Source organism: Diaporthe amygdali, assembly GCF_026229845.1.
Source record: "Diaporthe amygdali strain CAA958 chromosome Unknown NODE_2_length_3802984_cov_64_841326, whole genome shotgun sequence".
NCBI classification, from domain to species: Eukaryota; Fungi; Ascomycota; class Sordariomycetes; order Diaporthales; family Diaporthaceae; genus Diaporthe; species Diaporthe amygdali.
The window spans coordinates 1,284,008-1,303,471 of NW_026517022.1; the positions used below are offsets into that span (position 1 = coordinate 1,284,008).

The 19,464-nt window shown below is 56.0% G+C and overlaps 6 protein-coding genes across 6 annotated transcripts; 3 read left to right on the forward strand and 3 right to left on the reverse strand.

The window, feature by feature from the left end:
• Positions 1-763: 763 nt before the first annotated feature.
• On the reverse strand, positions 764-3,585 carry J7T55_011737 (uncharacterized protein; the record flags this gene model as incomplete). Its single annotated transcript, XM_053136553.1, has 6 exons — positions 764-974; positions 1,123-1,185; positions 1,251-2,632; positions 2,697-2,898; positions 2,954-3,240; positions 3,331-3,585. 6 exons carry the CDS (start codon positions 3,583-3,585, stop codon positions 764-766), a joined length of 2,400 nt encoding a protein of 799 aa, XP_052999543.1.
• A 1,195-nt stretch (positions 3,586-4,780) lies between these two features.
• On the reverse strand, positions 4,781-7,508 carry J7T55_011738 (uncharacterized protein; the record flags this gene model as incomplete). The annotated part of the gene is made up of 4 exons (XM_053136554.1): positions 4,781-6,456; positions 6,606-6,666; positions 6,724-7,226; positions 7,322-7,508. The coding sequence occupies 4 exons, from the start codon at positions 7,506-7,508 to the stop codon at positions 4,781-4,783; spliced, it is 2,427 nt and encodes an 808-aa protein (XP_052999544.1).
• Positions 7,509-8,147: 639 nt separating this feature from the next.
• Positions 8,148-8,831, forward strand: J7T55_011739 (molybdopterin synthase large subunit; the record flags this gene model as incomplete). Its single annotated transcript, XM_053136555.1, has 1 exon — positions 8,148-8,831. One exon carries the CDS (start codon positions 8,148-8,150, stop codon positions 8,829-8,831), a length of 684 nt encoding a protein of 227 aa, XP_052999545.1.
• Positions 8,832-9,297: 466 nt separating this feature from the next.
• J7T55_011740 (acid protease) lies at positions 9,298-11,095 on the reverse strand (the record flags this gene model as incomplete). The annotated part of the gene is made up of 3 exons (XM_053136556.1): positions 9,298-9,381; positions 9,474-10,546; positions 10,765-11,095. 3 exons carry the CDS (start codon positions 11,093-11,095, stop codon positions 9,298-9,300), a joined length of 1,488 nt encoding a protein of 495 aa, XP_052999546.1.
• A 2,740-nt stretch (positions 11,096-13,835) lies between these two features.
• J7T55_011741 (phosphoribosylaminoimidazole-succinocarboxamide synthase) lies at positions 13,836-14,771 on the forward strand (the record flags this gene model as incomplete). Its single annotated transcript, XM_053136557.1, has 1 exon — positions 13,836-14,771. The coding sequence occupies one exon, from the start codon at positions 13,836-13,838 to the stop codon at positions 14,769-14,771; it is 936 nt and encodes a 311-aa protein (XP_052999547.1).
• Positions 14,772-18,358: 3,587 nt separating this feature from the next.
• J7T55_011743 (taurine catabolism dioxygenase) lies at positions 18,359-19,390 on the forward strand (the record flags this gene model as incomplete). Its single annotated transcript, XM_053136558.1, has 1 exon — positions 18,359-19,390. The coding sequence occupies one exon, from the start codon at positions 18,359-18,361 to the stop codon at positions 19,388-19,390; it is 1,032 nt and encodes a 343-aa protein (XP_052999548.1).
• Between the last annotated feature and the right edge of the window lie 74 nt (positions 19,391-19,464).

The following is a 19,464-nucleotide window of genomic DNA, read 5'->3' on the forward strand; positions in this document are numbered from 1 at the left end:
GCCAAGAGAAGCCCGTAATCAGCCATCATTCGGTCTTCGAAGGAAATGGTCGCACACAAACAACACACTGTAGGAGGCCAACCCAGACGCGGCTGTCCAATGGAGGGCTACCCTATAGAAGGTTATTCTATAGAAGATTATTCTATAGAAGATTATCCTATAGAAGGTTATCCTATAGAAGGTTATCCTATAGAAGGTTATCTTATAGCAGGCTATCCTATAGAAGGCCAACCCATAGGAGATTATTCCAAAGGAGGTATACCTACAGGAGGCTGTTCTATATGGAGTTATCCCATAGGCAATGACCCTGCAAGAAGTTATCCCACAGGAAGTAACCTTATAGGATGTTGCCAATAGCAATACGCCTGGTCTGTATTAGCCCACCGGTAGGCAAGTCATTAGGACCACTATATGCCGCAATTTTAGCGTCGAGATGGGATGGATAAGGTCGCTGGCACAGGAGGGATGGAGGACAAAAGATGTCACGATTCGCTTCGCTTCGTAATTGACTCGGAAGAGTAGCCCTGGTTTCGGCCCTAGTCTTGGCCTGCGCCTGCTTCTCCGAACACTTGACCTGTGTCAGCAAATCCCGGTGTGATTACAAAGTGATAACCGAGCAAGGGCTCCAAGTCGAGGACGGTCTCAAGCTCCTCGAAAAAGCAACAAGGGGACGCAAACACTATAGATGCTGTCACTGATTGTGATACTGGTAATCTGTTCAATTTGTAATTTGCTGCATAGAGAAGCCACCTCTCACACACGCCTATATCCACGTGCTGGGACCAAAAGTCTGCCCCGGTGGTAACACAGACTGCACAGCCGTCTCGGTCATATCCAGTGTCGACAAGGCCTGTACATTGCCGAACCATTTGGGCCCCGTGGTTTCTGTTAGATAAAGGCTGAAGAAAATAACTATGGTTGATATAATAAGCCCGGTATCAAGGGCCGCTGAGGTAATGTAGTTATATCGGAGCCTATGGTAGTTTGTCAGCGGGGTGTCCAACATTTTTGGCGCATCCAAGCATGTCTCATGAGCGTATGGGCACATTGGTCCGATTCATATGCTCCTGAAACCCACCGTATGGAGCAAAACAAGTAAAGGAAAGCACGAGAGGGACTTACCACCAATCCTTCATACGCCGCTTGATGTACCAATTGAATATGATCCCAACTGTGCCCCAGCAGCTACATAGAAGCGTCAGTTTGAAGATCAAGCGAAGATATAAACACACAAGAGGAAAGTAACGCACAGATAAATGTAGACCGTTGCTGGTGGCAAGTACCCGGACCCCCCGAAAATGAGCGGAACATGGACACATCGCCACATGCTCATCGGGTACCTCCTGGCCATTAGCCACGCCAGCACTGGCAAAACAGCGCCCAGAAGCCAGAACCACTGTAGTGACGAGTACAGGGCGCCGGCGCTGAACATCCTCTTCGGGCCAATGACGCCCCAGATAATGCTCGCGGTGTAGAAGACCTTGGCGTTCGCGCACGTGTACTGGTTCACCTGGTCGTCGGCACACACGTCCGGGATGTTGTCGAGGGCCCAGTTCATCACCGCGATCTGGATGACGGCGGACCACACCGACGCCGTGAGCTGCGCGAAGAACATGGTCCGCGGCGGGACCTTCATGTAGTGGCCTAGTTTCATGTCCTGCGCGAAGAACAGCGCCTGCGCCATGCACAGGTAGCCGTAGTTTTTAAACATCATCATCGCCAAAGGCTTTCCGGGTAGCATATAGCCCACTACGTACTCGGTGAGGACGTTCAGGCCCAGCTGGATGTTCGTGATGGCCTGCACAATGCCTATAGGTATGGTGAAGACGATTGGGATGAGGAGGCAGACGATGAGCGCCCACCAAGGGAAATCGGTCGGCCAGGCGCAGACGACCACGAAGGAGAGCGCGATCATGACTGCAAACAGTGCCGCGTACCACCAGTCTTCAGCGTCGCGGTACTTTTTCATCATACGCATGTGGCTGTCGTCCTCCTGGTTCCGGGCAAGCGTGAACTGGGCCTTGATCTCCCGGCCGTGGTACAGTATCACATGGACCACGATTGCGGAGACGGTGGCAAAAGCCAGGCCGTAAGCCAGGGCAAACTGCGTAGGTAGGTAAAGGGGCGAGTAAGAGAAGTATTTCTCAGCGTCGAAGTGGAAGTTCTTGTCGAGAATCGCCGACACGTTATATATGTGACCGGTGTTGTCAAAGGACTGAGAGCTGCTTACGGGCAAGTACGCCGCATACCAGTATCCGGAGTAGTGTAGACCCATCGATATGACGATGAAAAACAGGATCAGACCGAACATAGTGTTCGCGATGGCGTAGAACGGCGGGATGAGCGGGGACCCGAGGTAGCCCGAGATGACAGTCCAGTCGAGGGATATCGGCAGCAGGCCGTAGCCGGAGACGCCGCCGAACAGCTGGTTGACGATAACGTTCTCGGGCGCGATCCAGGTGACCCAGCAGAAGTAGCTAAGGCCCTGGAATATCCAGCCCGGGAACCAGTACCATACAAAGGAGCTGCAGAACACGATCAGGAACCACTTGTAGCGGCCTATTCGCCAGCCACATGCGGATTCGGGGTCGGATTTCGAGTGGTCGTGAAGTGTGTAAAACAAAGCACAGTTCTAGAACAAACATGGATCAGCGACGACATGACCAGTGCATTTGCTAATCGACGAGCCGACTCACAACCAAGTCGCCAGGCCATATCATCGAGGCCGGCCACACAAGGAATCTCCGAGACAGGCCTGCCAGGCCATATCCCGTGCAGAGGGTGGTGATACCAAACAAGATCTGCCATGTCCAGCCAAAGAACTGCTTATACCAGATCTGCTGGACAATAATCACATCGGTTGCATACAGAGACCCACCGCCATACGCCGCGTTCGACCTGTCACAGTGTCAGCCATGGAAAATGGCTCAAGCAGCCAGAGATGGGGACGAACATGACCGTTATGATGACGTGCTCCTTGAAGTTGAACTTGCCCGGCCTCAAGTTGAAGCTGAACCCGCACACCTTGAATACCCGGTCTGGGAAGATCAGGTCCCAGGCCAGGCCTAGAGGATACGCCACGAGCTGAACGGCGTAGGTCGTCACGACCACGCTGGGGTTCCTCAGGGCGAACAGCATATTGACACCAGATCCTATCGTGCACAGAATCAGGCCAATGACCCACGCCCGTATCGTGTTCGCCGGAAGATCAACGTCGTAGTTCCTCACTGTCGACCGGACCTAGAAACCACCCACTGTGTGAGTCTCCAAAAGAAATACACACCCTCCATCGCCTCGTCAGAGCCGGACGGGGAAAGGGTGGTAGCCTACCTCAGGATACGGCGAGTTATCCTCGACGATCAGGTGCTCGATCTCGACGCCCTTCTCGGCGTTGCCCTCGCGGATGGCGGCGTCGATCTGCTCCAGCTCGTCGAGGGGCATGTTGGGGTCCAGATGGTGCATTTTCTCGAACTGCTGCAGCGAGGCCACACCTAGGGACCTCAGGATCTCCCGCTCCGACGCCGTCTCGGCCACCTCGAACTCGACGATCTCGGCCTCATGCCGCCTGCGAATGCCGAACACCATCTTGGCTTTCCCGGGGCGGGAAAAGCATGCCAATTTTGGCGCGGGCTAGGGAACACGGCGGCTCCGTCCGTCGTTATGATTTGATGCGGTGAACGGTTGCTACCACACGTAGAAATAGCACACAGGTCTTGCTCCAGGTTACAAGGAGGCTCATGAAAGTGCCGCTATGTGGGCGAGGCACTGTATGGCGACTTCGCCGGCGCAGACAGCGCCGAAAACAAGTGCTCCGGAGAAATGGCTAGACAAGGAATTGGAACAGAACAAGACCAAGGTCTGCCGGACGAGGGCAGAAAGAAAAAGGAAAGGAGAGAGGGCCCTCATGCAACAGGCTTGATCAGAAGCGGAGGATAAGAACGATAGGAGATTTCGACTTCACACGGCACGCCATCGCGGCGGCCCATCTAGCAAACCACCAGGCGGGCGGGAGATTCGGGGGGTGTCACTTGACAAATCCGTAGTCCAGAATGGCAGTTGGACCCTCCCGAGGCACAAGTGCGTGTGAAGAGTGGGTGTGTGCAGTGGTGGTACTATAGCAAGCCAAGGGATTATCACGGAAAGACGAGGGCAGTCCAGAAGACAGGGCGAGTGCCTTGTGTGTGTATGTGTCCACCTTTTCCGACCTGCCTAAACAGGCTGGGGATTTATCGACGATACCGGTCGCTAAGCAGGGGGGCGGGAGGAATTGACGGCAGTGATTGGGGATATCTTCCCCCACGCCCGCCCGCCAGTGATCGGCCGCTGTGGGTTATGCATGGCGACCGGGATGTCACCGATAAGGTCATGAGCCGTCCGTCCCCTGGAGCCAGCTTAGTGTTGCGCGATGGCACCATGCGATTTTCCTTTTCCCTCGATCCCTGGCTTGCAGCAACTTCTGCCGGGATGTCGTGATGCCGTCCTTGTACCCCCGGAGAAATCTCCCGAGTTTGGCAGGCTCATAAATGATCGGCAGCGTGCAGGAAGTGCCTCCAATGATTGCAAAAAAGTCTTGCTCAAATATAGTCTTGGATTTTCTGGGGCACACATGGATGAATCGTAATTTGCCATGCGAGCTCTGCCGTGCTGGACGGCCCGGGATTATGGCTTGGCACATCGGCTCCGCGTCGTCGGCACCCGCACTGGGGGTTTAGACCTCGGGTCCCAAGTAGCAGGATTACCACGGTAACAATGCGCAATGCTCTCCAAATGTGCTCGCCTATCAACCCAGTCTCTCGTATCTCTCCCTCGCCTTGTTCCTCGTAACCTCCACAAAGTCAGTATAATTGTCCTTGGTCTTCCTCGCCGCTTCCTCCGCCGCATCACCAAGCCGGCCGCCTTCGGCGCCCAGGCCCACACCGGAGGCGTAAACATCTGTGGCGATGACATCCGTTCTCCCGCTGCCTTCGGCACCCAGCCCCTCGCCCGCCGACCAGCCCATCTTGCCAAGCAGTGCGGCGCCCTTGGACGGCGCCGCGGGCTTCTCTGCCTCCTTGACCTGCGTTGCGGAATCCTCCTTTGGGGCCTTCCTGCGCGGTGCGTTCGGCTGCTTGAACGCCTGCCTGCGCTCCCTCGCCCGGTCTCGGTACTGTGTGCCCTTGTTCTTGGCTGGCACCATCTTGCGAGGTGTCTTGCCCGCCCTCGCCAGCTGGGATATCGCGCGGTCAATGTTGCTTTGATCCTCCAGGTTCAGCCGGTGCATCTCGCTCTCACGCTCGTGCAGCGAAAGCATGGCGGCCTTGGTGAACTTGCGCTGGCAAACGAGGCAATGCAGTTCATCCCTGTCGGCATAGGATGTGTATATCAGGTCTGATGGTTGCCGCGACGCGGTCGCTACTCGAAGAGTGACGACTTGGGGCCGTTTTGCCTGGGACCTAAGTCTCTCTGCTGCTGCGTCACGCTTTCCTTCATGAGCGAGGTTTGCAAGGTGATTTTTGTTTAGCACTTCGTGATCACGTAGGGCGAGCAGCGAATCGAACTTTCGCAGGCACAGGAGACAGGACAGATTGTCTGTGTCACCGTACGAAACATACGAGTCCTTTGCCTGCGCGCGCGCGGAGCCCAGGCCCCTCTCACTCGGAGCCGGACTCGATGCGGCGCTTTTGGCATCGAGCTCTGCCTGGGCTTGCGCTTGTCCCACGAGCTCGGCTCTCTTCTTTGCCCACATCTGCATTTGTGGGCCCATAACCATCGCAGGTTTCGCCGCAGGCTGAACCATCTTGAATTTCTTCAGCTTCTTTGCAGACGCGTCCTGCACGTTCATGGCATCATCGCCAGGCTTCTCAGAATTTCCCACGTTGTCCGCACGGCTCTGCTTGGCTGCATCTGTGTCATCAGACACCCTCAATATGCTGGGATAGACTCGGTTGTCCCAGTATTTGAGGAGGATGTCCTTATTGTAGATGGGATGGAAGAGGAAGCTGCTGTTCTCGTCCGTGATACGGCCAGCATGAGGTATGAAAACACCAGTATGGATGAAAGCCACCGTGACCGGTTTCGAGGAAATGGCAAACTTGGGCGATGCCTTGAACTTCTCCATCGCACCTTGGGCATCTTCAAGCGTGGCAAACTCTGCGAAACCGTATCTCATCGCGTCATTGGTCTTTTTGTCTCGCACGAGGAAGACTCGCCGAAGAGAGTCTGGTTTTGCGCCAAGACTTGCTGTCCTCGCCGTAGGCGCTGTCGACTTCAACTTGTTTTGCGTCTCTTTCTTTGGCTCCGGCTTTGATTCAATGTAGAGTTTCTTGACGCCTTCTGCAAAGATTTCCTCTGTCACCGAAGGCTCTAGGCCACGAATGACAACATACTGCGATGGTAACTGCTGTGGATCCTCATCCGTCTCGCCTGTTAGCTTTGGCCCGTAGGAAGCGGACTCATCTCTCCTGCGATAATGCCCTTCTACGGATTCTGTCAGCTTTTGTTCCGTCAGAGTGGAGAGTTCCGAGATGTCTAGCTAAAAGGATGACCAAGGTGCTAGACGTGGAGGCGTAAAGCCTCTCACTCATAGCTACCAGCCCCGGCACAGTTTAAAAAAAGCCGGCACTCACCTGGCTTATCGGCACGGCATCTGTGACATCGTGTTCTTGAGCCATAGTTCATATAAGTGCACTGGAAACGACTTGTCAGCACATTTTCAGCCAGGGGGCACCCAGCGCGGAGACGCACCTCAGCACACTTCCAATCCTCCGTGTCCCTGGGCCTATCCTCCCTGACTCGATCGTAGCCCTCGTCGTCTCTGCTCCAACTGTAATTGATCCTGACGCTCACGGGCTCTGAGTTGACGCCGCGCGAGTGCGCCAGCTGGAACTCGAGCGAGGGGTAGTGAAACTCCAAGAAGTGGGCGGCGGCGTTGGTGTCGGCGAACTCGACGAAGCCGATCGTCCGCCCGCGCCCGTTGTTCCGCAGCCGGACGGTCTTGATATTGTCCGCGTTGAACACCTTGAGGTCGGGCGACACGCTCGCGAAGCCGTCTATTATGTCGTCCTCGGTTGCGTCGCCGGGCAGGCCTTGGACGATGATGGTGGGAGATGGCTGGGCGGGAGGCGGTGCGTGTCGACGCCCTGGAGGTGAGCGTGATGATGGGCGGCGGTCGCGGTCTCGGTCGCGATCACGATCACGGCTGCGGTATTCGGGTTGGTCATCGTCGTAGGGTAGAGGACCTTGATCGTCTTTGTTTTGGGGCGGCGGGTTAGCTTAGACGAACATGACAGCCCCTCGACAGGGCATGCTTGAGCTTCTCATCCTCCAGGCAGTGCGGTTTTACCATTCCGCGAGCGATAGTACTCATAATCGCCCTCGTCCCGTTCGCGGCGCGGCGACCTGGAGCTACGGCGATAGCTGCTTCGTCCTCGGTCGTAGTCTCGGTCATAGTCACGATCGTAGTCCCGGTTGTAGTCTCGTTCGCGCGATCTTGCTCTGTAGTGGTGCCGCGGTCTATCATCGTCGTACATTGTGGCGGTGAAAAAGGAAGAACACAGAAGCAAAACCGGAACAAAATGGGAAAAAAGACTGAAAAGCAGACTGGACTGGCTCGGTTGATTGAATCGGACGTGGCTTGGATGGGATGAAGTGGAAATGAAGATGCGGTCGAAGCTATCGGCGAGAATGCGCTGAGTGGACTTAGAGCTCGAGCTTTCGCATCGTAGCGGACCCTGAACCCTGCAGATGGGCCCAGGCCCCTGGCCGATCGCCGAGGACGGCCCCGGAGCCTAGAGCTCCACAGCGCCGGCACCTTGCTCCGGATCGGCCATCCATCTATACAAGTCCAGCCAATTCCACGTCTATAGGAAAAAGATGACCGCTGAATTGCGAGTCCAGGCCTGCATTTTGCTATCATCTACTTGATCTCGAAATGGCTAATCTTAAGACATTGTAGTTAGCATCACCATTAACAAAGGCAACCCTCGACCCTCGAGGGGTATCGAAGAGCCCTGACGTCAATATCAAAAGTCCAACTGGGACCGGCGAGCCATTTAGCAGACTCATTTTGGCAATACTTCATGTGCTCCCTACAAGGCCACATCGAGCCTTACTGAACCAGATCTCGCCCTCACAAACACCCCAGACCCCCCGGGGCTCACTCATTCACCATGGCCACCGATCCCAGCACAACAACCTCCCTCACCTCGCCCGGCATCTACGTGGCGCTGACCCACGAGCCCCTCGACGCAAAATCCATCATGGACAAAGTACGCAGCCCCGAGGCCGGCGCCATAGTGCTCTTCGCAGGGACGACGCGCAACAACTTCAACAACCGCGCGGTGCTGGACCTGTCGTACGAGTCGTACGCGCCGCTGGCGCTGCGGACGCTGCAGGGCATCGCGGGGGGCGTGCTCACAAAGCACGCGCTCAAGGGCGTCGCCGTCGTCCACCGCCTGGGCGTCGTGCCCGTCGGCGAGGAGAGCATCCTCATCGCCGTGTCGAGCCCGCACCGCGCCGCCGCGTGGCGCGCCGGCGAGGAGTGCCTCGAGGAGGTCAAGGCGCGCGCCGAGATCTGGAAGCTCGAGACCTTTGAGGATGACCGGAGCGCGGTGTGGCGGGCGAATAGGGACGGGGTCATGGGGGAGAGGGTTGAGGGCGGGGCCGAGGCTGAGGGTAAGGATGAGGCTGAGGCGAGGGGAGTAAGTAGCCAGCTAAGGGGTGATGGTGCCGAGGTCGAGGGGGAGGGCGGTTTTGTCCCTGATGCTATGGGACCGGTGGTGAGGCCGCGGAGGCTTGGGGAGAAGGGCCATGGAGCTGTGGTCAATCCAAAACCACAGCCGACTTCTCAATGACAACATGTCGATCGATTTCAACGGTGCTAATAGGCCAGGTGGGAACGACCCAAAAGAGAATATTGGCAGTTGGCATACGGATATCACTCATGGAGGTGGTGTTGGAAGGACAGCATATTATGTGTCTATTATGCCTTTTCCCAGGGCACTGATAGCCCGTTCGCCAAAAGATTGCGAGGATGCAGACCTATCTTCGTTCTGACATTGCCATATACTACCCCCGGGAATTTGTTACCCAATTCCCTTGATATTTCAAATTTATAGCCAGAATAGTGTACTTCCAGAAATAGCAAACAACATCGCCAGTCCAATTGTATACATAGCCTCGTGTCCCGTTGTAAGCCCCCGCGAGGCCGCATTGGCTGAAGAAGAAGCTGTGACGCCATTAGTAAAAGTCGCAGAGACGAATTGGACCTCTGAGCTGCTGAGTACGGTCCTGTTGGCACTAGCCAGAGGAGAAGAGTAGCTAGACGGGCTCGAGGTAACGCTCAGGCTCATGCCCGGGCTCGAAATCGTGCTTGTGCTTGCAGCAGTCACACTCCTTCCGGTACTAGACGCGCCCACACTCGTATCCCTTGAAGTCATGCTGCCCACACTTGTAGACAGAGCACTACTAATAATACCGCTCCCAACACTGCTCACAAACAACGTACCCGTACTGCTCCCCGAAGAACCCGTGCCCGTCCCCGTGCTGCCGCCACCAGACGTGCCGCTCGACTGCTGCTGCTGCTCCTCCACGCCCTGAAAGGAAGCCAGGTCAGACGTCTCAGTCAGCTCCTGGACGTTGGTGTCGGTGCTGTTGAGGTTCGCCTGCGCCAGCGCGATCTGCCTGTTGTCGAGGTCGTACACGACGTACGCGCTGCGCAGGAACGTGTCTCCCAGCAGCGCAAAGTCGATCTGCCGCGCGTTCTCGCTTGGCAGCGAGTCGCCCGAGTTCTGGATCCCGAAGAGGCAGGGGCTCTCCAGCGGGATTGAGGCCGGGATCGCGCCGCGGTAGTCCCCGAAGGCGTCGATCACGAGCTCGTCGGCCGGCACCGTGATTGAGACCGAGTCGTTGAAGCGGAACGTGAGGTTCAGCCCCGAGTCGAGGAGGCTGCACTCGACCATGGTGAGGCCGGTAGAGCCAAGGGAGCTGTATGTGTAGGCACCAAGGGCCTTGAAGAACGGCGCCGCGAGGTCGTCAGGGAAGTATGAGAGTGTAGTCCCGGAGTCCAGAACCGCATTGAGGCCGTTGTCCTGCAAGGTCGCGTTGTATGTCGTCCCGTTGGGGAAGGCAAAGGAGACCGCGGTCATGTTTACCGAGAAACTGGTATAGTTCTCGGTTTGTGCGTCCGGCAGGATGGGTATGACGGTCAGGCTGCCTATAAACTTCTCCGTGTCCACACCACCAAACAGGATGTTACCGGTGGATGACTGGTAGTCGTTCAAGTAGAGAGAGTATGCCTTGGTGGGGATGAGGCCCTGCTCCACCATTTCGTCCACGAGATTTGGATAAGCGACCTCCGCCGCCTCATTAGCAGTGAAACCGATTCCAAGAACTCCCGTGCCTGAAGCTGTTTCGTTGGCAAGGCCCATCTGTAATGCTTCAATGACTGTGTCGCCAATCTCGAAGTGATCGGCGATGTAGTCTCCTGATGCAGTGCTGCCGTCCAAGTACTGTATTTGAAAGCCACCAGGTATGAGGACCTCGTATGTGGAACTTTGGGATGGATCGACTGTTTTTCATGGTCAGCAGTTGGTCAAAGTTGTACAGTTACCGACCCGTTAAGAGGCTGCCCATCAAGATGTATCCACATGCTATCCTTCTGCCAGGCGTCGAATATAGTGCTGCTCCAGTGAACGCCCTCGTGGAACTCAGACCACTGAAACCATGTATGCCGACTGTCCTTCACGAATCCCTGGCAGAGAGGAGTCAAATGGTAGAAGAGCTCACATGTCTGCCCACACGACGTCTGATCCTGTAGCTGTAACCTCGGGCTCACGCACAGGTCTGCGTCGCTGGCTATTATAAAGGCGTCGCTACTCCCTGTGTCCAAGACCATATCAATGTCTTGGCCCGGGGTACCAACAGAAACGCTGGCATAGTATCCGCCGCCTGTGATATTGTTGACCAGGGACTCGGCGAAAGAGGCCCTTTTGGAAAGATGGGGATTTCGTGTTGTGACGGTGCCCGGTGAATTCCTGGAGACTGGTATCCGAAGCACGTCTGCCAATGCCGTCGTCGCCAGCAGCGCGAGGAGCGCGGGTGCTACATGGGATTTCATGTTGGCACCGGTGCAGTGAGCCAACGAAGACCTCTGACTCTCTCGTCCCGGAGATGTTGGAAGCTGCCCTGCTCTACTTATTAACGTTAATGATAGATCTAGCCCTGCTCCTCCCGTGGCGTGAATATGAGAAACCTAGTTAATTTAGAGGCACAAAGAGGGTTGCACAAGTGGCGGTGATGTCTCCGATGAGCCCTGACAGCTCGTTGAGACAAACACCCTGAGCTGAGCTGCAGTAGCAACTTGGCGGTTCACGCTGTATGACGGCAAATTCAAGCCGGGTTGCGATACGAAAGGGCTGAAAAAAAGCCAACGACAACAACACTGACCAGCCAGTCCACACTCAGACTTGCCCAATCAGTCAGGATAGGGGGCGTATATCGAGGCAATGGGAGCATGAAAGAGCATAATTACGATGGGCCCCAGGGCGATGGGACTTTAAAGAGCGACAGGGCTCCTCGCATGCCCATGCCTGGAGCTGCAGCAACGATCGTCATTGTCGCCGGGTGCCTTGCTTGTGGAGTAGCAGCAGCAGCAGGCTTTCTCGGCAATGGCAAACCGAAAAAGGCGCCGACAAGATGCATGATCGCCAGACTTGTGGTGTGGTTGGTCCAGAGCAGCCAGGTGTTCGGGCCAAAGCAGCCTAGCGGGGTGCGGGAGTGCGTGGCTGCCCGCTCGCTAGCCCATCCAGCCTGCCAGCCCATCTGGCTTTGGCCTAAACAGTCGGGGATTTCTACCTAGGAATGCTGTTGTTCTCCTCCCCCCTCAGCCTAGAGCTTCATTCCTTCAAGGCCTCTCAGGTTCAAATCAACTCCACCTCAGTCGTCGTCACAAACCCGCCACCACATCAACGGCAGTTTCTAGCCGCGATACCCAATCAAGACGCCATTTGGTCCTTTGTCGCAGGCCAATTGCTTGGATCAGTGACCTGGGTGTGACTGTCCCCAGAGCTTGGCACTGGCCTGGGCGCGCCATGACGCTCTGGGCGGAAGCTGGGCGTTGGCCGCAGCCCTTTCTTCACCACCACCGTGACATCAATGCTGGCCCGGGCAAGCCGTCCATGTTCCATCGTGTCTCTCCCCGTACCATTACACTGCCAGGCTGCTTGTTCCAACGGGCGTGTTTCGCTTGCGTGCACATATGTCTCGTTGTTCCATCTCTCAACTCTCCGCATGTCTCGCTCTTCACGACCTCAACGGAGAGCGTGTTCGCCTGGACTCGTGGAGCTTGTTACCTAGATCGCCGTTGCAAATGAACTATCAAGGAGAAGCAGCCAAAAGTGATAAGCGAATGTCGTTTACGTAGGGCTGTCAGCACCTTGCTAGACCTAGGCCTTGGCCATCGAAGATGATCGGCCCTGGCTCGTCGGCCCTGTGTAATGCTCTCGTTTCCTGATTTCTCATTTTGACGAACCTTGTTACCATTGATCCACAGAGCGTACCTCCTCTTCCAATAACAACGGAAGAGTTTGGCATGGGAACACGATCCACGCGTGCACACATGATGTTGGCGCGGATGACCTTTGAGTGAAGATACACCCAAATCCAAACGTGCTAAGATTCCTGGCATCCTGAAGTGTCAACAAAAGTATCTTTGAAAGTACACATGGCCTACACAGTAGAGCTGACAGTGGTGCTCGATCGCGGGCCTCCATTTGCGGCCGCCAAGCTTAGACACGCAACACAGCATGCTGCAGCTCGTAGTATGGCTCTTTGTGTGCGGCATGTTGGAGCCGTGTCCTACTTACCTCGCAGAGTGGGATGTATTTCAAAAAATTGCAACTATTTGGGTCAAATCCGCCTGCCTGGTCTGATGAAGCTGAGAGCTCATCCAGTCTGATGGAAGGCTTTGGGACAGTTCCCATCGTATATGGTGCTCAGTGTAAACAAGGCTGTCTCGATGAATATTCCATACACACATATACTCGAAACAGCTGAGATCGGTCGGACTTGCAGTGTTCTGGTCTTTTGCACTGGTGTGGGCTGACCAAGGAACAAAATGGTTGTAAGTGATTTCGTTGGCGTGCCCCCGGGTTGCATGGGGGGCACGTTGCAGTGTAGTCAGCCATTCTCACATGGACTGGAAGTTCATCTTTTTGCATATTTGTACATGTGTCTGAGTGCCTCCTTATTCAGTTTGCAAGGTATACGGTCATGCTATACAATACGGGATGAGATGAGCAACGGAACCACGACTCGGGGCATCACCTGAGGTTAGAGATGCTGTTGTGAGGTGTGTGACACGCCACAGCACATCAAGTAACCCTCTCAGCCCGCCGCGTTCTGCGAAGCTCATTGTCTCAACATCAAGACGAAGTCGTTTCTTTGGAGTGGAATCAGCAACCAAATCCTGAGCTTCATTCATTTATGTAGTTCAACAATTCTGAGAGTGGTTTTAAGGTTGCCTTTAAGTTGCGGTTATAGCCGACGCCGTCTCCGCGATCGCCCTTACATAACGCAAACTTTTCAGGGTCTCAACTTGAAGAGTCACCCGGTCTCTCTTACCACGCTGCCCAAAGTCAGGAGGCTGCTATCAAATTCTAGGTTCTACACGTCATTTAGGTAATTCTTCAAACTCGTCACTATCACCCTAGAGCCATTGGGCTAACCAGATTGCAGATACCTTTCCCACGTTGAGACGTTCTGCACAGACGACTCACCCGTCCGCTGAGGGCAAGCTCCACTATCATCAAAAGGGTCTCATCTCAGATATCATAGCAGAGGAGAAAACCCCAGCCAAAATGACCGACCAAGTCCTCAAGATCGACATCAAGTCGTTGCCGCGGGTCGCGTCAGGCAAGGTGCGCGACCTGTTCGACCTCGACGCCAAGACCCTGCTCTTCGTGTCGTCGGACCGCACCTCGGCCTACGACGTGGTCATGGACAACGGCATCCCGGGGCGCGGCGCCATCCTCACCATGATCAGCGCCTTCTGGTTTCGCGTGCTGTCAGAGAAGATCCCCGGGCTGCGCACGCACTTCGTCACGCTGCAGCCACCTGCCGACCGCCTGACGCCCGAGGAGGTGGCCCTCGTGCGTGGACGCAGCATGCAGGTGCGCAAGTACAAGGTCTTCCCGGTCGAGGCCATCGTGCGCGGGTACATCACGGGGTCGGCGTGGGCCGAGTACCAGGAGCACGGGACCGTGTGCGGGCTCGCGATGCCGGCGGGCCTGCGGCAGTGCGAGGCGTTCCCGCAGGGGCCCATCTACACGCCGTCCACCAAGGCGGAGCTGGGCCAGCACGACGAGAACATCAGCCCGGAGCGCGCGGCCGCCATCATCGGCAACCCTGCGCACGCGGCCCGCGTCCAGGAGCTGGCGCTTGCCGTCTACAAGGCCGGCAGGGACTACGCCGCCGAGCGTGGGATCCTCATCGCCGACACCAAGTTCGAGTTCGGCCTCGACGAGGAGACGGGCGAGGTCGTCCTCATCGACGAGTGCCTGACCCCCGACTCCAGCCGCATGTGGCCCGCCGATAAGTATGAGGTCGGTAGGGACCAGGAGAGCTTCGACAAGCAGATCATCCGCAACTGGTTGACGCGGGAGGGGCTCAAGGGCAAGCAGGGCGTCGAGCTGACCGAGGACGTAAGGCAAGCGACGCTGCAGAAGTACAAGGAGGTCTTCCAGAGGCTCACTGGGAAGTCATTTGAGCAGGCGTTGGCGGATGAAATCAAATGAACACGCTGGGTCAAGTGAGCAATGATTATTAGGGATGAAAAGGATGTCTTCAAAAGCAGGTATTGAGCTTGAGGCCATGTTCTCAGTCTGGACGGATTAAATATCATCGATCCTAATCTCCAGCCCCTCCATTTGTCTTTCGCTTCAAGTCCAATCATCACGATATTCCCCATACGCCCCAGCTTGACCAAATTGCCCGCCGATCGTTCCGTCGTCACACAGCATACTATCCTCATCTGCCATAATCTTACTACTGGCCGCAGACATCGCAGCAGACATGTACCCCGAGTCGGCCCAGCTCCAGTCCCCGCAGCTCTGGCCAAGGTCAAAAATCACGCCGTCAAACCTCGCCGCATTGTCGAAGAACGGCTGTGGCTGCCGATACATTGCGATCGGCTGACTGGTGGTCCAGCCAGTACTGATGGGTGTTTCGTCGATGGTGTCGTTAAGAGATGTCCCTGAGGTCTCGAAAGTCAATTGCTCAGGCGACTGAGACGCCACAGCCTTTCCCTTCCCCTTCACATCACCATCGCCCATTAGCTCACAGCGTCCCAGTTCTTCGTCCCCCTTGGGCTCATCCCGCTGAGAAGCCCCCTCCCCTTGCAGCCTCCTAAAGTCCGCAAACAGTCTCTGCTGCATGTCCCTCACAATATCCACCAGCTGGCGCTTAAGGCTCTCCTCGACGGGACTAAGCTCCTGCTCGATCCTGACCTCCAGCTCGCCCCTCACCCGCCGCGGGAGCTCCCTGCGGAGGAACTCCTCGTACTGCGCGATATCCGACGCCGGGCCGCCGGCGGCCGAAGGGCTCTCGCACCAGGCGGGAAGCTCGAACCATGGAGTGGGCATGGCGTCGGGCATGTCGGCTGGGAAGCAGATGCGAAAAACATCGCGCCACTTGTCCTCCTCGCTCCGATCTGTGCGCCTCCTGCTCCTCAGGAGCCGCTCTTGCGCCGCGTCGATGCCCTCGAGCCCGTGCGCCGAGTCGTCGCGCAGCGCGCACTGCGCCTCGGACCGCGAGTGCAGCTGCAGCAGCCTGTCGCTCGGGAACACCTCGTGGCACCTGTAGCAGTGGATCGGGAGCATGTGGCGCCGGTAGAGGTGCTCCTTGAGCCGGTGTACTGTCGTCCACCCTGGCCCGACGCACTTACTCTGGTCCTTATACCTGTGCGGGTTCCGCTTGAAGAAGGGGCAGGCGAGCCTCTTGACCTCGGTCTCTTCACTTTTGGCCTTCTTCGGTTTCGGCGCCTCGTTGTCCTCGTTGTCGGACCCTCCGTGCTCGTCGCTGTTGGCGGGCCGCTTGCCCTTCCTCGATGGCCCATTCTTTGGGCTTGCTCCCTTGGAGCTCGATGCACCTCTCCTTGCTTTCGAGCCTGGACTTGCAGAGCATCCTGATCCGCCTCCGACCTTTGTTTGACCCCTTACAAGCACCGCGAAGAAGTACTCCATGAGTCGGTCCAGGAGAAGTCTTTTCTGCTCTTCGCGTGACAGCAGACCCGGTGATGAGCTGCTGCTCACTGAGGTTTTCATTGCCGATGTCTGGTCTGAATTGGTATACAACGTGTCCGCTGACTCGCCCCCACGAGCAGCGCGACCGAGTGGCGACTTTGACACTGGGATCGCGACAGGCTTCGAAGCGCTGGAGGGGCTCAGGGCCTCTTCATCGAGGATTCTCTGAGTCTGAGGGTTGGGGCAGCTCTGAGCCTTTCTATTGTTCTGTCCTGAGCAACGGGCAAGCCTACCTAAGCAAGGCTGGAACTTTCTCGCCGTCGCCATCAACGCCCAGATATCGTGTTTTGGGGGGCACACTGGCTCCGGGCCCTGGGCCTTGCCAAGCATAGAGGTCAAGGCAGAGACATGGCTCCAGCACCTCTGTGTAGCAGTCTGCTGTTTGGGAAACTTCGATCTCTCTTGTCCCATGTCATCCTGGTCCTCACAGTTGTATTCCTCCACGGTTTGAGCTTGTCCTATGGAGGATCCCCACGTTCTGCATGTCGAAAGGGACGTCTGCTTGCTGTCCGCAGCATCAGACCACCACCTCGATTTCCAGCTTGCTTCGCTGGACCTCGGACTGATGCTTCCAGGGCTTTCGTCAAGCCGGCACTGCTCGAGAAGGGACTGCGAAAGAAGGATGTCTGTGCTCTCTACAAGCGATGTGCATAAGCCCAGTCTTCCTAACGAACTGCGTGATGTTTTTCCTGGAATTGCCACCGGTGTTGATGGTTTGTTCCAGATATCATATTTAAGAGTGTTTCTAGACTTTCCGACACTGGTTTGGCCAGCGTGTGGATTTACTGGTGGCGGACGCATAGTTGGGTCCGCTTTGCCTGCTGAATGGATTGGAGGTATCGAAGCCCCCATATTCACATTTGTAGGCCTCGGAGCCTTCTTCCCAGCTTGAAGCATGGCATTTGCAGATAGATGGAGGTCTAGAAGGACATATAAGTTAGACAGAACCATCGAGCGTATGATGGGATCTGTCACGGTAACACGACGGGCCCTACAACCGACAAGAAAAGCGGCTTACCTTCACGACCCGCATTCCCTGGTTGGGGTGCAACCTTGACGTCTCGGGAGGGCATCACCGGTTCTGGAGACGGAGGGTAGCCGGCGCAGATCTTCTTCGAGCGGGTGCACTGTGTGCAAGAAGGCCTCCTCTCATCACATTTAATTCTTCGTTTTCTACAGCGGTATCTCAACTTCAGTCCTTCTCCAGAGAGCTCTCATGCGTCTCATGCACAAGGATCGTGGACTCACATGCAAGTGACGCATCCTGTTTTGTGTTTTGGCTTTCTGGCCCGAATCCGAGGGTGTTTGGGTGGATTCTCAGTGGTCCGGTCCCTCTCGGCCTTGGGTCGGCCGGAGTCATTTCCTTCGAGGACGCCACGGTGCCCACGGTGCCCATGGTGCATGTCGGCAATGCCATGAAAGTCGGCCATCTTCAGCTACTAACCGAACAAGGCTCCTTCAGAGCGGTGTTGAAAGTGCTTACAACGCCGCCCCTCTGAGACCGGGTGATCTGGGGCTTGGGATTACTTTTAATGCCTTGCCTCAATCATAAGGCTCCCGGCTCAATGGGCGTTTTGCGCAAATCCGCCCTGTGACCAGGCGGGCTGTGTGGGAATAGTCGGTCATCCCACCGCTCCCCGCAGGCTCAGCTGCGCGCCAACGCATGGGACATTGGCCAATGGCATCTCAGGGGCTCCGAGTCCACCCAGCATGGTGACAGCAACTCGGTGACTCTTATGTAGAATAAGTTGAAGGCAGCAAAATGGTATTCTGAGAGTTGCACTGCATATGAAATCGTTCGATCAGTTGCAGAAACGGAGAAAATGTCGGCCGATGGCGTAATCATGCTGTCCGGGTTCAGGCCCCCGTCTCCGTTCCGCTGCCGATTGCGCCATCGCCGATGGCCCGTATGTGAAGATTCTTGACAATAAATCAACTGACATGTACGGACCTGAACAACTTAGAATTTTCCTATATGTAAACTTAGCACATTAGAAACGAAGCCGGTAATCGTCATCGAGAGGCACTCTATCCAGCATTTGCCTCTAATAACTCTCTAATACGCAAATTGGATAGACAAAATGTCCGCCCTCCCGGATCTAAGTCCGGCCCAAGTCAGCCACATTCCTGCCCAGAAACTCTTCGATATAGACGGCACAACAATCTCTTTCCCACTCGTTCTCAACCCTGGGAAATCTGAGCTCAATACACCTACGACCGCTCTCAACACGACCGACGCAGTCACTGCCTGGATCACGCGAAACCAGAAGCAACTGGTCGACTTGGCCAAGACCCATGGCGCCATTCTGCTCCGTGACTTCTGTCCACCGGTCTCCACAGCCGCAGACTTCGATGCTGTCTGCAAATCCTTTGGGCTGGCTGAATTCCCATACATCGGCGGGGCAGCACCGCGGACTGTCATCACCGGTTCCGTCTTCACCGCCAACGAGTCCCCCGCCGACCAGCTCATCCCTTTCCACCATGAGATGGCTCAAAGCAAGACTCACCCCGGCGTCCTGTTCTTCTTCTGCATGAAGGCGCCACCAGAGGGGGGAGAGACACCCATTGTACTTTCCAACCTGGTGTATGAGCGGATCAGGGGAGAGTTCCCGCAATTCGTATCAGAGCTGGAGGAGAAGGGCGTCAGGTATGTCAGGGTCTTGCCTGAGGTCGACGACCCCTCGAGCGCGATAGGTAGAGGGTGGATGTCCACATTCGCGGTGAGCACCAAAGAGAACGCCGAAAAAGCTGGGAAGGAGATGGGGATGGAGTTAGAATGGCTGGAGGGCAACCTCCTCAAGACGACGACCGCTGTCATTCCAGCGACGAAAAAAGACCCGCGTACCGGGAAGACATCGTGGTTCAACAGTATTGTGGCAGCTTTCACGGGCTGGAAAGACACGCGGAATGATCCGCGCAAGGCGGTGGTGTTTGGAGACGGTAGCCCTCTCGATGCGGACATCCTGCGCAGGTGTCAAGACATCATGAACGAGCTAGCTGTGGCATTTGAATGGAAGCGAGGCGACGTTTTGGTTGTCGATAATTGGGTGACACTCCACTCAAGAAATTCCTTCAAGGGCGAACGGGTCATCTACGCAAGTCTGTGGAAATGAAATACAGGTGGTAGTGTTGGATAACTATCCAAGAAAGGCAGAATACCCAGGTGGACAAGGCACGGTGTCTTTAC